Source organism: Macaca fascicularis, chromosome 2, assembly GCF_037993035.2.
Source record: "Macaca fascicularis isolate 582-1 chromosome 2, T2T-MFA8v1.1".
In the NCBI taxonomy this organism is placed as follows: domain Eukaryota; kingdom Metazoa; phylum Chordata; class Mammalia; order Primates; family Cercopithecidae; genus Macaca; species Macaca fascicularis.
In genome coordinates, this window is record NC_088376.1 from 110,235,965 (window position 1) to 110,249,699 (window position 13,735).

Below are 13,735 nucleotides of genomic sequence, written 5' to 3' on the forward strand. Positions count from 1 at the left end.
CAGTTCTGGAAAGAAAGCATTTAGAGTGGTCAGTCTAATTCATGGCACACAGATTGGTCAGCCGTCTGTCTAGAAGCTGGAAGAGCAAGTGTGAAGAGGCCGAATCTTACTCCTTGGGCAGAGAGATGTGCCATGTGGGAGCATCAAAGCAGAAAGGGCTTTCTCCTGCTGAGTTATCTGAGGATTTTCCAGCATCTTTCCCCACTGAGCTATTTATGAATGTGCAAGTATCTTTACTGCCTTCCCTGACCCTATCCACACCAGCACCTCACTCATTGCTGCAAATGGGAATTCCTGGGGCTCCTTGCCCTCTTCAGTAAATATTAGTCAGTGCCATGGGCATGGGGGGCCTCTGGCAGGTAGGTGTAGGCTTTACATCTATGATGATGGGCAAGGGGCGGACATGTTTACCAACACATGAAACTTTTACCCAGAGTAAGTCAATGACAACATGGCACAGCAGAGCTACTCAAACAGTTCAGAAGATGGCAGCCCTATAGGATGACTGCTGTAAAAGTAGAAGAGCAGAGAAAAATGTTCATTCTCCTCCAGATTGCTTGTCAAATTCACAACCCTGAAATATTTTTTTCTCCTTTGCCGATAAAAACTTTACACATATTCAGCTTTCCTTCATTTCCCATGTCCTGGTTGGGATCAGCTGGTTCAGGAGGAAGTAAGTGCTTGTCCATGGCAGGTGGTGTGAAGGTGTGTGTCAGGACAGGGTGGAGTTGTGTCTGGAGGTGGCTATGGCCCAGTGACCAGCAGTCTCAAGGGTGCTGTTGAGGAGTTTGGACTTTATTCTGTCTGCAGTGGGTGGCCATTGAAGGGCCTTAGCTTGAACTCTAGTGTGGAAGTGGAATGGAGGGATAGGCTGGAGGCAGGGAAATGTGTGAGGAGCTGCCACCATGCAGGTGAGTGGTGATTAATTGCAGGTTGCAAGCCAAGGTGCAGTTGTGGGGATGGAAAGGAAGGGCTAGGTCTGAGTGGCGACAGGGTGCATGCTGCTTGTCGAAACTCTCAGGTCCAGCCATTTTGGCCACCACCCTGTTTTTCTCATGCCTAATCTGTACCTGATTACACTAGCTGAGGTGGTCTCTACTTGTCTTGCCCCTTTAATTTTGAATATATCTCAGTAGCCATATATGATTTTCCCAGAACTCACCTGGTTTCTTTGAGACCAGACCTTCCAGAAGGCTTCTCCTCCCAGGTTTCCCCTGCAGTTGGCAGTGGGGAGCTAGGCTCAGGGATGTAAACAAGGACTAAGTCGGGGGGGATACCTCCTGTTCTAGCATCTTCCACCTTATTCCAGGGACCTGGTAGATGAAGCAAAGGACTACCACCTCATGCCAGAGCGCCGGCCCCACCTGCCAGCTTTCAGAACCCGGCCACGCTGCTGCACGTCCATCGCTGGGCTTATCTACGCCGTGGGGGGCCTCAACTCAGCAGGTACCTTGCGGCTCCCCTTTATAGACCCCCATCTTGGACTCCATGGATGAGGAAGCACCAAACAAATTAGCCTGGCCCTTCTGGTTTCTCTGTTTTGTGCTGTCATCTCCCTTGCCCCTCTTGATTTTATACAATTGCTCTACAGTTAGAGCATGTCACATATTCAGGCCATTGAATCAGAATATCAGTGCTAAAGAGACCTTCTAGAAATCTTTGAGGCCTAGCCTGCTCACCTGACAAGTGAAGAAATTGAGCCCCACCGAACTTTCACTATGTTCATACAATTGTTTTTGGCAGAACAAGGACTAGAACTTGGGTGTACTGGTTCCTGAGCCAGCACTTTTGCCCTAGTATCACACTGGCTATGGTATAGCATCCTGTCAGCCCTGGATAGGATACAGTCAGAGACCCAATTCCATACCAGACTATTCACATTTGGTTATATGAATCTCTGGGGTTAGACTGAGAATGTCCCCAAGAGAAAGATTATCCAAATACACAGGCTCTACCACTGTCAGCCCCACCCACTGTGAAACACACACATGCTTTACAGTCCGTGGGTTATTGGCAGTTTTTGAATCTAAAAGTAAGATTTTCAGAAAGCTGCATGGCCTCCCAACTTGGGAGGAGTTGGTGGGCACTCCCAGGCAGTTTTGTTTTTATTTTTTATTGTTTTTAAATTTTTTGAGATGGAGTGTCACTCTTGTCACCCAGGCTGGAGTGCAGTGGTGCAATCTTGGCTCACTGCAACCTCTGCCTCCCAGGTTCAAGCAATTCTCCCGCCTTAGCCTTCTGAGTAGCTGGGACTACAGGCACATGCTGCTACACCCAGCTAATTTTTGTATTTTTAGTAGAGATGGAGTTTCACCGTGTTGGCCAGGCTGGTTTTTAGTTCCTGACCTCAAGTGATCTGCCCACCTTGGCCTCCCAAAATGCTGGGATTACAGGTGTGAGCCACCGTACCTGGCCCAGTTTTGTTTTTAATTGAATGTTAATGAGAGTTGGGTACTAGCTGCTGCTTGTTAATCATAGGGCCTGGAACAGGTAAGTCCTCAACTCAGTGCACGCTGGAGCAGTGTGCAAATGAAATGCCAAGTGCCCCATAGCAGCATACCACAGGAAGAGGGGGTTATTTTATTTGATCATCACAAAAACCTGATGCAAAAGGTAGGGCTGGAATGATCATTCCTTGCTGCTGTGACTATTTATTGAGCACTAAGTATATTGAACCATGCTAGGTGCTTTACCTGTTACATCATTTAATCCGTAAAGATTATCTCCATTTCATGTGTGAAGCAGAGGGTGGAGACACAAAGCCCCTTGCCTTGGGTCACCCACTAGCAAATGAAAGCACTGGAGCGCATGCCCGTCCCTCTGGCATGCCTCCTGCCTGGGGGAGATATTGTATCGATTCGCCTATACCTTTGACTTTAAGCAGGTGGAGTACCTGATTGTAACTGAAAACTGCCCTCTCTAAAAAATAAGTACCTCTTGTCTGATTCTGATTTTCCTTAAAGAATTAGGTTTGAGGTGATCATGGCTGAAATTTCTTAGTGGGCCCTTGTGCCTTGAGTAATTCTGTGGGAAGAGCTAATAGAATTGAGTCAAATGTTCCGTATAATCAATGCCCAATAGCTGTGATCTAAACAAGTGGTCTCATTTGTTTTAATTTGAGTAGCAAATTTTTATGCAGGTGATTCCCTGAATGTGGTGGAAGTGTTCGACCCCATCGCCAATCACTGGGAGAGGTGCCGTCCCATGACAACAGCCCGCAGCCGTGTTGGCGTGGCTGTGGTGAACGGGCTTCTCTATGCCATTGGAGGATATGACGGCCAGCTACGGCTGAGCACTGTGGAGGCGTACAACCCGGAGACAGACACGTGGACCAGAGTGGGGAGCATGAATAGCAAGAGAAGGTATTCTGGAAGCCACGTGCAGCCCGAACATACACACTGAGCACCTGGGGAGCGCCATGCTAGAAAAGCAGGGGCACACAGTAAAGTAAAATACAAGCTTTGGCCTAGGAGTTTCCTGCAGCCAGGCCAGCCACTGCCGGTACCTCCTGGGAGCAAGCCCCCATCTGCTTAAAAGTAAAATACCCGCCTTGTCCTTTGAGGAACTTGGGGAGACCAGACGTGGACATGTGGAAGTTGTGTTGTTATTTTAAGTGCCAGATAAGGACTGGAAATGTGTATTATGGAAGATTCAAGGAGGGAGAGAAACTGGACTGGAACTTCTGGAAGATTTCAGGGAAGAGGTGGGATTAAAGTTGAAACTTGAAGAATAAGGAGGATTTACCTTTATTAGTGATAAAAGGAAATCCAAGGTGTTTTTCTGTATACCTTCCTTCCCCAGGACTCCCCTCACACATGAGTTTCCACTACCTGGGGAGAATATGAACCAAAGCAGTGTTCTTTTATTTAGGTCACACACATTCTCCTAGACAGGAAAACATAGGTATTTGCAAGGTGGGCCAAGTTGGTATGTCACTCAGTACATTCTAGCTACCTGCTCCCTCCACTTCTCTGCTTATATTGCCCGAATAAGAAGTGGGATTAGAAGACATCCTGGTGCCTGTGTTTAGCCTTCTTAATGCTGAGGTGACAACAGGTGGCATGTTTCATTATGTCAGACACATGATGGAGTCGTCACACGTGTGGGCAGCCGAAAGGCTGGCGCAGCCCAAGGAGGGGAGAGGAAAGCTGCCCAGGGCCCCCTTGCCCATTACCCAGGACAGCTCTGCATTGATCGCTTTTACACATTGAGCTTCCTTGACATATGCCTAATGTTGTTCCACATCCAGCAGCGTTCACATGTGGATGTGAGCTGGGAGGGATCTGCCTTTGTACTGGTGAGACCAGTTCACAAAACATTGGGGTAGGTTCCTTTGGGAAGAAAAAAATACGTAAGATCTGCCCCTCCCAAGAATGCGTTGGGAGTCCTTTCCTCCCACCATCCCCACTTTTGCTGCTTGGATACTTTGCAGCTTCCTGTGTTTGAGTGACTCATTGCTCCATGTCCCCAACCATGAGTAGCTTTTTTGCTTTGACTGCAGTCAACTGTCCTTCCTTGTGTGTATGCTCTGGACCACTTCCTTGCTTTGATGTTACTTGGTTTAGAGTGCTGTCTTGGAGGAAAGTCCTCTGGGTATTCCTTTCCTTCACTGTGGTTAATACCCTGTTATTAGTGTGGGCCCGGTTCCATTACATCCCTTTTAAATTATAGGCTCCCTTAAAGCGTTCCTAGTCACTTCTCTCCTGACATCCCACACAGCTGTCTGTCCTGCCAGTTAGTGACATCGTGCCATCTTTCCTTCCCATCTCCCCCAGTGTTCTATGCCATCCCATAGAGCTTTCTTACACTGGACTATTCCAGTCCATGCTAATCAGCATTTTCTCCTCTTCACACTCACCTTTACTACCTAGTTGATAGTTAATCTCATGCAGTTTTGTGGCACCTCTTAATTCATTTTCATATTGTTCAACACCTGTTTTGTTATGTAATTTTTATGTTTGTGTCCGTGTCCAGAAGGATAGTAATCATGTCTAGTAAATGTGTGATCTTCCCTCAGTACTTACCTAAGGCAAGTCCCTCTCCTCTTTTGGGCTGGTCCAGGGGGTCTGTTATCATGTCCCTGAAAGGGACATTCTGTGGATCAGTTTGATTACTATGTACATTTAAAAGGTAGCAGCAAGCCAGGCACCGTGGCTCACGCCTATAATCCCAGCACTTTGCGAGGCCACAGAGGGCGGATCACCTAAGGTGAGGAGTTTGAGAACAGCCTGGCCAACGTGGTGAAACGCTGTCTTTACTAAAAATATAAAAATTAGCCAGGCATGGTGGTGGGCGCCTATAATCCCAGCTACTTGGGAGGCTAAGGCAGGGAGAACTGCTTAAACCAGGGAGGCAAGGGTTACAGTGAGCTAAGATCATGCCACTGCATTCCAGCCTGGTTGACAGAATGAGACTCTGTCTCAAAAAAAAAAAAAAAAGGTAGCATTAAGCCTGGTATGTTTTATTTTCCTGTTTGTTAGAAACCTAGATTCATTTTTAATCTTCACCAGCATCACATTTGAAAATACAGCTTGGCATTCATGCTGAATTCCTTATAAGGCTTTGTGTAGAGTGGAAGATTACATGATTACACCAGACCCCTGGGTCTTTGGTATTAGAAAAACTTGGCATGTGAGGAGTTGGGTAGTTGGGCTTGTCTCATTTAAATCTGAGGCAGGCCTCTCTCTGGGCAGTCTTGAGGAGAGACCTCAGCCTCCCCAAGCTATAGCTGCCTGTCTGTACAGTGATTATGGTGCTCTTTCCTTCCTTGCAGGGTGTGCTAAGGGCTGAAAATAGCAAGTGGGCCATGCACAGTGGCTCACACCTATAATCTCAGCACTTTGGGAGGCTAAGGCAGGAGGATGATTGCTGGAGCCCAGGAGTTCATGACCAGCCTGGGCAGCATAGTGAGACGCCCGTCTATACAAAAAGAAAATTAGCTGGGCATGGTGCCATGTGCCTGTAGTCCCAGCTACTGGGGAGTCTGAGGTGGGAGAATCCCTTGAACCCAGGAGATCAAGATTGCTGTGAACCATCATTGTGCCGCTGCACTCCAGCCTGATGATAGAGCAAGACGTCGTCTCAAAAAAAAAAAAAAAAGAAAAAAGAAAATAGCAAATGTAGAGTACCTGACACATGTAGTAAATGCACAGCAAACAGGAGCTGTGGCATCAACCACTAAGATAAATTAGAGGCCATGCACATGATGAAAACAACATATGTGAATTGAGTGGGAAAAAGCAGAGGTAACACAACAAACATACATTCAGTGCCTGTTACATACAGGACATCATACTTATCACTGTGAAGGTCACACAGATGAAGATGAAGTGAGGACCTTCCTGTCTTCCAGGAGGTCCTCACTTATTAAGAGGTGGCAGATAGATTGGCTGGGTGTGGTGGCTCACTCTTGTAATCCCAGCACTTTGGGAGGCCAAGACAAGAGGATAACTTGAGGACAGAAGTTTTGAGACCAGCCTGGGCAACATAGCAAGACCCTGTCTCAAAAAAAAAAAATTAGCTGGGTGTGGTGGTGCACACCTGTAATCCCAGCTACTTGGGAGGTTGAAGTGCAGGAAGATCGACTGGGCACAGGAGTTCAAGGCACAGTGAGCTCTGATGGTACCACTGCACTCTAGCCTGAGTGACAGATCAAGGCTTTGATTAAAAATTACACACAAACAGAAGTGGCAGATAGATTCCTGGTAGCCTATAATGTCAGAACATAAGTGCCTTGTGGGCTGGAACTTTGGCTTGCTTACCACTCTCAACCCCAGCTGATAAAGATCTGATGGATGAATGAATGATTGTAACAACGGCTGTAATAAGCCACTCAGGGAGTGTAGGGGCAGGAAAGAGTAATTCTTACAAAGGGGAGGAAGAGGAAAGAGGAAGTTGCGTTGGGCCTTCAAGGTAAATTCAACCTTCACATGGTGAGGTGGAAGGTGAGCATTTTAGAAAGATTAAGGACAGAGAAGAGCGGGGAGGGGAGGCAGCCTGCGGTAGAAGGGTGGGGCACAAGAAGAATGATGGGGCAGCTTCTGTCACCTCAGTTTTTTGCCTTTACTTAGTCACATACCTGAGATTTAGGTTGCAGAAAGAGGCAGTAGGTAGGTTTGTTTCTCAGTGGGCAAGAGAGGCTGCTCCAGGAAGGCTACGGCTCATCTGGGATGACAGCTCTGTCTGTTTCAGTGCCATGGGGACAGTCGTGCTGGACGGGCAGATCTACGTCTGTGGGGGCTACGATGGCAACTCTTCCCTCAGCTCCGTGGAGACCTACTCACCTGAGACGGACAAGTAAGGAATCCAACTCCCTTGGGGCAACTGGAGCTGATAAACAGTATAAAAATCAGAACTGCAGTTTTTTAAATTTAAGCTTCTTGAGGGTAGAGAATGTCTTACCCTTTTTCCCCTATAGTACTTTGTATATACCAGATATTTAATAACCCTTGGTTAAGTGAAAGAATGAGTAAATAAAATTTTAAAACAAATAGTCTACATAGATGCTTGGAAATAGTTATTTAATGGTCTGTACCTTTTAGCTAAATCAGCCCATTTTAATGGAAATACAGGCAAGAGGGGATAAGAAGTAGATGAACAGCATGTTCCAAAGTGGGTAGGATATGATTTGGAAAAAAAATAAAAAGTTTTTAAGTTCTGTGGTCAGATAGGCATGGAAAATGTTGATGTCTGAACTGCCAGAGTCCTTGTCTTTCCATAAGATATATTAACATTTTAAAGGCTCTAAGAAACCCTGTAGTGAATAACTCTGTTTAACCTCGGGTTTTTAATACACACCAGTCACCGTCTTGTGGGACTCATTTGTGGAACACTCTTTGAAAAACATTGACAAGGTTAGCCCGAGTTTTTCATTTTAGTGTTTGAATCCTCTCATCTTATATAATAAAATATAAACAAATTAGTTGAATGGACTTATTAGGATGCCTTTAAGCCAGTATTCTGTTCACTTAACCGGTCTACTATGGATCAGACAGCAAGCTGGGTGTCTGAGATCCTTTAAAGCACCCAGTGTGGTTGGGCCATAGGTTGCATCATGATCGTCCTACCCTGGAGGCCTGTGTCAGAAGCTCTTGGACACAGAGCAGAGAGAACCTGCATCTTCCCCAGGGTTGCAGGAAGGGACAGGGTAGCAGGGATGTCTTCCAAGGTGAGACCTGTCATGGATAGCCAGTGGGAGGTGTTTGCTCATCATAGGCGGGGAGACAACAAGGAGCGAAGCTGCGATAAAGTGTTCACTGTAATCGAGAACAGCAATGATCCTCTCATGGGCTGGAGCCCAGTGTGTGGATGGGAGACGGAGCAGAATGGGTAGCATATGGTGTGGGGTGAAGCTGAAGGGTAGATGAGGACCAAGAGGTAAAGAACCACATGAAGAGCCGGGCACAGTGGCTCACGCCTGTAATCCCAACACTTTGGGAGGCCGAGGCAGGAAGGTAACTTGAGCCCAGGAGTTCGAGACCAGCCTAGGCAACATAGGAAGACCCTGTCTCTACGAAAAAAAAAAAAAGAGAGAGAGAGAGAGAGAAATTAGCCAGGCATGGTGGCGTGAGCCTGTAGTCCCAGCTACTGAGAAGGCTGAGGCAGGAAGATTGCTTGATTCTGGGAGGTCAAAACTGCAGTGAGCTATGATTGCACCACTGCACTCCAGCCTTGGTGACAGTGAGACCCTGTCTCAAAAATAAAAAAAGTTTAAAACCACATGAAGGAACCTGGACTGTCTTAGAGGAGACAGTGAGGAGCCACTGGATGGACATGGTCCAGGTACAGGAGAAGCAATCCCTCTGGCTGGGTGGGGTTGGATGGGACTGGTGTGAAATCCAGGCTGCCTGTAAAGAGGCTGTGGCAGTGGTCCAGATGAGAGGTCAGGGTAGGGCACTGGCAGTGGGGATGGGAACAAGCACTGACTCGGAAGCAAACCAGCCAGGACTTGGGGGACCACAGGAATGTCGACGGTGAGGGAGAAGCAGCCAGAACAGCACTGAGATTTATAAGTACAGCAGCTAGAGAGCTGGTCGTCTGCTTAACGAGGCAGGGAGTGCAGGGAGGAGCAGAACTGTAACAGAAAGAGGCCTTGTATGAGACACAATGATTTTGAGCAGCCGTGGAGATGAGCAGAGAAGATGGGCTGTCGGTTTGCAGCTTGGGTGAGAGGCGGCAGCCAGGGAGAGCTGTCAGAGAGGTGGTGGGAGAGGTGATAAGAGGTAGAGAGATGGCCAGCACAATTCACCTGAACCCTGCTAGGCTATCTTGGGGGGACAAGAACCCTGAATCTCATGCTTTCCCTCCTATTTTGACTCTTTCCTGAAGGTGGACAGTGGTGACCCCAATGAGCTCGAATCGCAGTGCTGCTGGGGTTACGGTCTTTGAGGGCAGGATATATGTGTCAGGCGGCCACGATGGTTTGCAGATCTTCAGCAGTGTGAGTCTGGGCTCCCCCTGGGATAAGGGCACCTACTTCTTCTGTCTTTGAGATTTATTTTGGAAGATCATTAATTGAAAAAACTTCAGCCTTGCCGTAGCTGAATAAAGTATCATCTAGTGAGGTTTCAGGCTATCCACTGCATCTTCTGAAATTCTGAACTTACAGAGAATGAGCCAGTGTACGCAAAAGAAGGGTGTAGGGTAGTCACATCTGCAGCCACCACCCTGTTCTACTGTCTGTCGGACACTGCATAGACACTGCAAATCTACAAGTGTAAATTTGCAAACAGTTGTATTCTTTTGGATAATTTGTTTGAAATTGTATTTATTCTGTAAAAAAGGCTCAACAGCCATTTACTAGTCATTCCATAGTCAGTCAGTGCCGCAGTGGAAAGCCCTGGAGATTACAGGAGACCCAGCTCTCATACAGGTTCTGTCACTACCTAGCATTGCATCCTTGGGCACATCCTTTTTTTTGTTTCCTTAGATGCAGACAGAAAGGGTCAGGTGAGGTGACCTCTCCCTGCCCCATACGCCAAAGAGCAGGCCTGCAGCAGAGGGAATACTGGCAGAGCTCCTCATCCCCATGCCTCCCACAGGAGTTTGACATCATGGGGGCTGCTGTGCCCTGCATGGTCACTCTATGGACTGAGCTTTGTCTCTGACTGTCCTGTACCTGTGCCTCTCTCCCCACTGTAGGTGGAGCACTACAACCACCACACTGCCACCTGGCACCCTGCAGCTGGCATGCTCAACAAGCGCTGCCGGCACGGAGCCGCCTCCCTGGGGAGCAAGATGTTTGTCTGCGGGGGCTACGATGGCTCTGGCTTCCTCAGCATTGCTGAGATGTACAGCTCTGTGGCAGACCAGTGGTGCCTGATTGTCCCCATGCACACGCGCCGGAGCCGGGTCTCCCTGGTGGCCAGCTGTGGGCGCCTCTACGCTGTAGGGGGCTACGACGGACAGTCAAACCTAAGCTCAGTGGAGATGTATGACCCAGAGACGGACCGCTGGACATTCATGGCCCCCATGGCATGCCATGAGGGAGGAGTCGGTGTGGGCTGCATCCCTCTCCTCACCATCTAAGGCAGAGGATGGTGATGTGGTGGGGCAGGGATCTGGTACAGACATAGGCGCATCCTTCCAGGAACAGTCCCTCAGGAGAGGCAGTGGACCAGAAGAGGTGGCGAAATGCGAGCTCGCCGGAGGTACAGTTTTTCCAGGTGCTTAAGCCCTCCCCTACTGTGCCACCCTTGTGACCTTCAGGCCTGGGTCATCAAGATGCACAGCATGGAAAACAAGCTCCTCTGGATCCCGCAGCTGGTGACGTGGAACTGTTTTCTGGTCCACACGAACACAGGCTCCATCCAGGCCCAGCTCCTACCCACCGCCTCTCTGTGGGCCCGCTGTTCACAGAAGACCTTCCATCTGATGCTCCCCTTCGCCTGCTTGTTCTCCAGCCGAGTTCTGGCCACTTTGCCATGGGGAGACTGCAATGTCCAAGCCTGCTGGAAACTGGGATGTAGTTGGGGGTGAAAGGACAGACCCAAGTGTCCTCCGTGCCTGAGATGGTGTGGCCACAGCAGTGGAGGGCTGCACACAGGCACGTTCCTTCTTCCACAGTGGGGCACCAAGGATTCTGTCCTCATTGCTGGGTAAGCAGGGAGAAGAGAAGTTTTCCCCATGTCTAATTTTGGGATTTCAGTGAGGCCTTTTCCATCTGTCCAGGAGAACAGAAGGGAAAAAAAGATACTTGAAAGATACTGAAGGAAATTTAAACAAAGAAACACTTGAAAGAAACTGGAAAGAAAAATAATTTTTTTTTATGTGAACAAACTTTTGCAGGAAGAAAAAAGCGTAAAAGACACTAAGGGCAAATCTGTGTTTAAATGGAAAACCGTCTAACTGGAGAAGGGCGGTATCCACCCCACATTCGGATCCCAGGGTCCTGAGGCCTCGCATCAAGCTGGGGGTTCCCTCTGAGCCCCAGTGTGTGTGGAATCAGTACACTCTTGACTGGGCCTGTAGTAAGGTGCTCATGGGGTTTGTCTTCACACCCACTGTCAGAGGACTTTTAAAATCATAGGTGTAGAGAGCTATCTGCTGAATTACTGCCACTCTTCTTGGTGGGGGCTCCTAGCTGGGGCTGGGGGCTCCAGACGCCCCTGTGATTACCTCCTATTGCCACCATGGCGCTCATTCAGATTCCCCACTCTCACTGACATTCCTTCCTTTTTTGACCAGCAGGAAACAGCAGGTCCGGCCAGATTCTCACTTGCCTGTCGATCTTGTTCTTGGATGATTGCCCTCATTGTGATGCGTCTGGGGCACGTTGACCATATGCACCTCTAGAATCTAACCAGGGGCTTCCTTTTACCAGCTGTGGGCTGGCTTGGTCTGGTAACCTTGTCTGCCCTGCCATTCCACTGCTCCTCCATCCACTTGCCAATCCCAAGGGTCTGGCCTCCCTCCAGCCCTGGGCAGACTGACCAGCAAGGTGGACCTTTACATTCAAGCACAGCTGGCTTTTATGACATAACTAAAGGCCGAAAGAATCTCTTGCTGCTGCAAAGAACAGATTTTATATTTCTTCCTCTAATCTTGGCAAATGACCTTTACATTTTGGAAAGATTTCATACTGCTTCCTCCTTCTCCCTGGATGGGACCTAATGTAGCACAGCGGGACTCAAAGAGGAGGACATTTCTCTTACCAGTGCACTGGGCAGTGGGGCTGTCCTTCAACTGCTGCTGCCAAAATTGGTTTTTTAAAGTTCTTCCAGTAGAGACTAAAAGAAGATGCAATTCTTGTAACCCAAGACTGGGTCTTAGGGCTCCAGTCTCCACCTGGTTGGTTTCCTGTCCTTTGCTGCCTGCCTGGGGTGGCCTGGAAGCCTGTTCAGAAAGGCACAATGTGGAGCCTGGGGTGTCTCCCCCACCCCAGGACCGTCAGGTTTACCAGTGTGTGCAATCGCCATGTATTCAGAGGGAAGTACCTTTGTTACCTACGACTTAGGAGCTGGGCCTCTGCTACAAGCACTTGAAAATGATATTTTTATTTTTAATGTCTCAACAATCTGATATCGGATGTCGTTTAACCTGGGCTGGTGGTAGAGCTCCAGCATTTCTCCCTCCTTCCTGTAGGGGTAGACTCGGAAGGTGGGTGGGGTGTGCATTTCCTGTTAGGAGTGTATCAGTGCTTGTCTTATTACAAGCCCCTTTTGTGAATTAGAAGTAGCACCAACAAGCCTGGATTGTGAAGGTATTAAGAATCAGTCTGTGGGCTACTGAGTGGGTCCTTAGGATACTGGCCCAGATTTTGCCACTGGATATGGTAGATCATTTTCCCATGGCCTGCTGCTCTTGTAGTGGCCTTCCTGAGTCCAATCCCACCTCCTGGTGTAGAATTTACACTGCTGCACCTGAGGTCAGTGTTTCAAAGTAAGATCAAGCCAGTGTTTTGATCTGGGCTCTGAGCACTAGTGAGCAAACACCAACATATTTACACCCTCCCAGTAGGTTCCTCAGTCTGATGGTGAATGGCTGTTTGTAAATGGCTGGTCTGGCTCTTTGGTATTGGAGCCTTTCCAATAGCCCCATGAAAAGAAGCTTCACCCAAGGATATTGTGAAAAGGGTGTAACAAGGAGATAGGGTAGACATTGTGCTCAGTGGGCCTTGGGGCCTAGCCCAGCTCTGAGCAGAGGACTGTGGCATTCACTGTCCTTGAGTGTTTCACCTTCTCGGATAACACATGGGCCTTCTCTTCTGGATTTCATCAGAGATTACAGCCAGATGGGGGCTGAAGACCAGCCTCTTGACCACAGAGGTGTGACTATGGGAATTCCTCCCAATTTATTGTTTCCCAGAAAATCTTCCTTCCTCTTATTTATAGAATGCATGTCTTTTGTGTTAAGAAACCAAAGAAATAAAGAAAGAGAACACTCCTAATAGCTCTTGTCCTTCCTTGGTTTGTTTCTTAGATATTAGAAGTACATCTTTTTTTTAATTGTGATTCACTGAAAAAAAATATATTGGACAAAGTGGGAATATTTCTGTGAAAATAAGGGAAAAGCCAGATGTACAGCAAAAGTAGTATTTGGAGAGATTTATTTTATGAGAGTCACTTCTGGTGAAAAATATGCAAAGACTTTATTTGCATAATGGGACTGCATATTGGTACCTGTCCAGATCACCCCTACTCTCGGATTTCCCCTTTTCTCCATTCACTGCCCTAAAACTCCAGCGTTCCGCAATGGAATGTGGCTGCCTGTTGACTGCCTGGAATCAGCACCTCCA

General features: G+C 48.0%; 1 protein-coding gene and 1 long non-coding RNA gene across 10 annotated transcripts in view; both read left to right on the forward strand.

Moving 5' to 3' along the window:
* The window catches only part of KLHL18 (kelch like family member 18), a 60,380-nt gene extending 46,993 nt beyond the window's left edge, over nt 1-13,387 (forward strand). For 4 of the 9 annotated variants that reach the window (XM_045384951.2, XM_005546951.4, XM_065539457.1 and 1 more), the window contains 5 exons: nt 1,310-1,446; nt 3,125-3,362; nt 7,192-7,296; nt 9,328-9,439; nt 10,141-13,387. In XM_045384951.2, the coding sequence (XP_045240886.1) occupies nt 1,310-1,446; nt 3,125-3,362; nt 7,192-7,296; nt 9,328-9,439; nt 10,141-10,527 (979 nt within the window). In that variant the 3' untranslated portion in view covers nt 10,528-13,387. The remainder of the gene's footprint in view (nt 1-1,309; nt 1,447-3,124; nt 3,363-7,191; nt 7,297-9,327; nt 9,440-10,140) is intronic. The other 5 variants (XM_074031953.1, XM_005546952.4, XM_074031954.1 and 2 more) reach the window with 2 other exon arrangements.
* Nucleotides 3,590-5,935, forward strand: LOC135969470 (uncharacterized). Its single transcript, XR_010584723.2, has 2 exons — nt 3,590-3,703; nt 5,774-5,935. It is a non-coding gene; the product is annotated as an uncharacterized lncRNA (long non-coding RNA).
* Nucleotides 13,388-13,735: the final 348 nt, after the last annotated feature.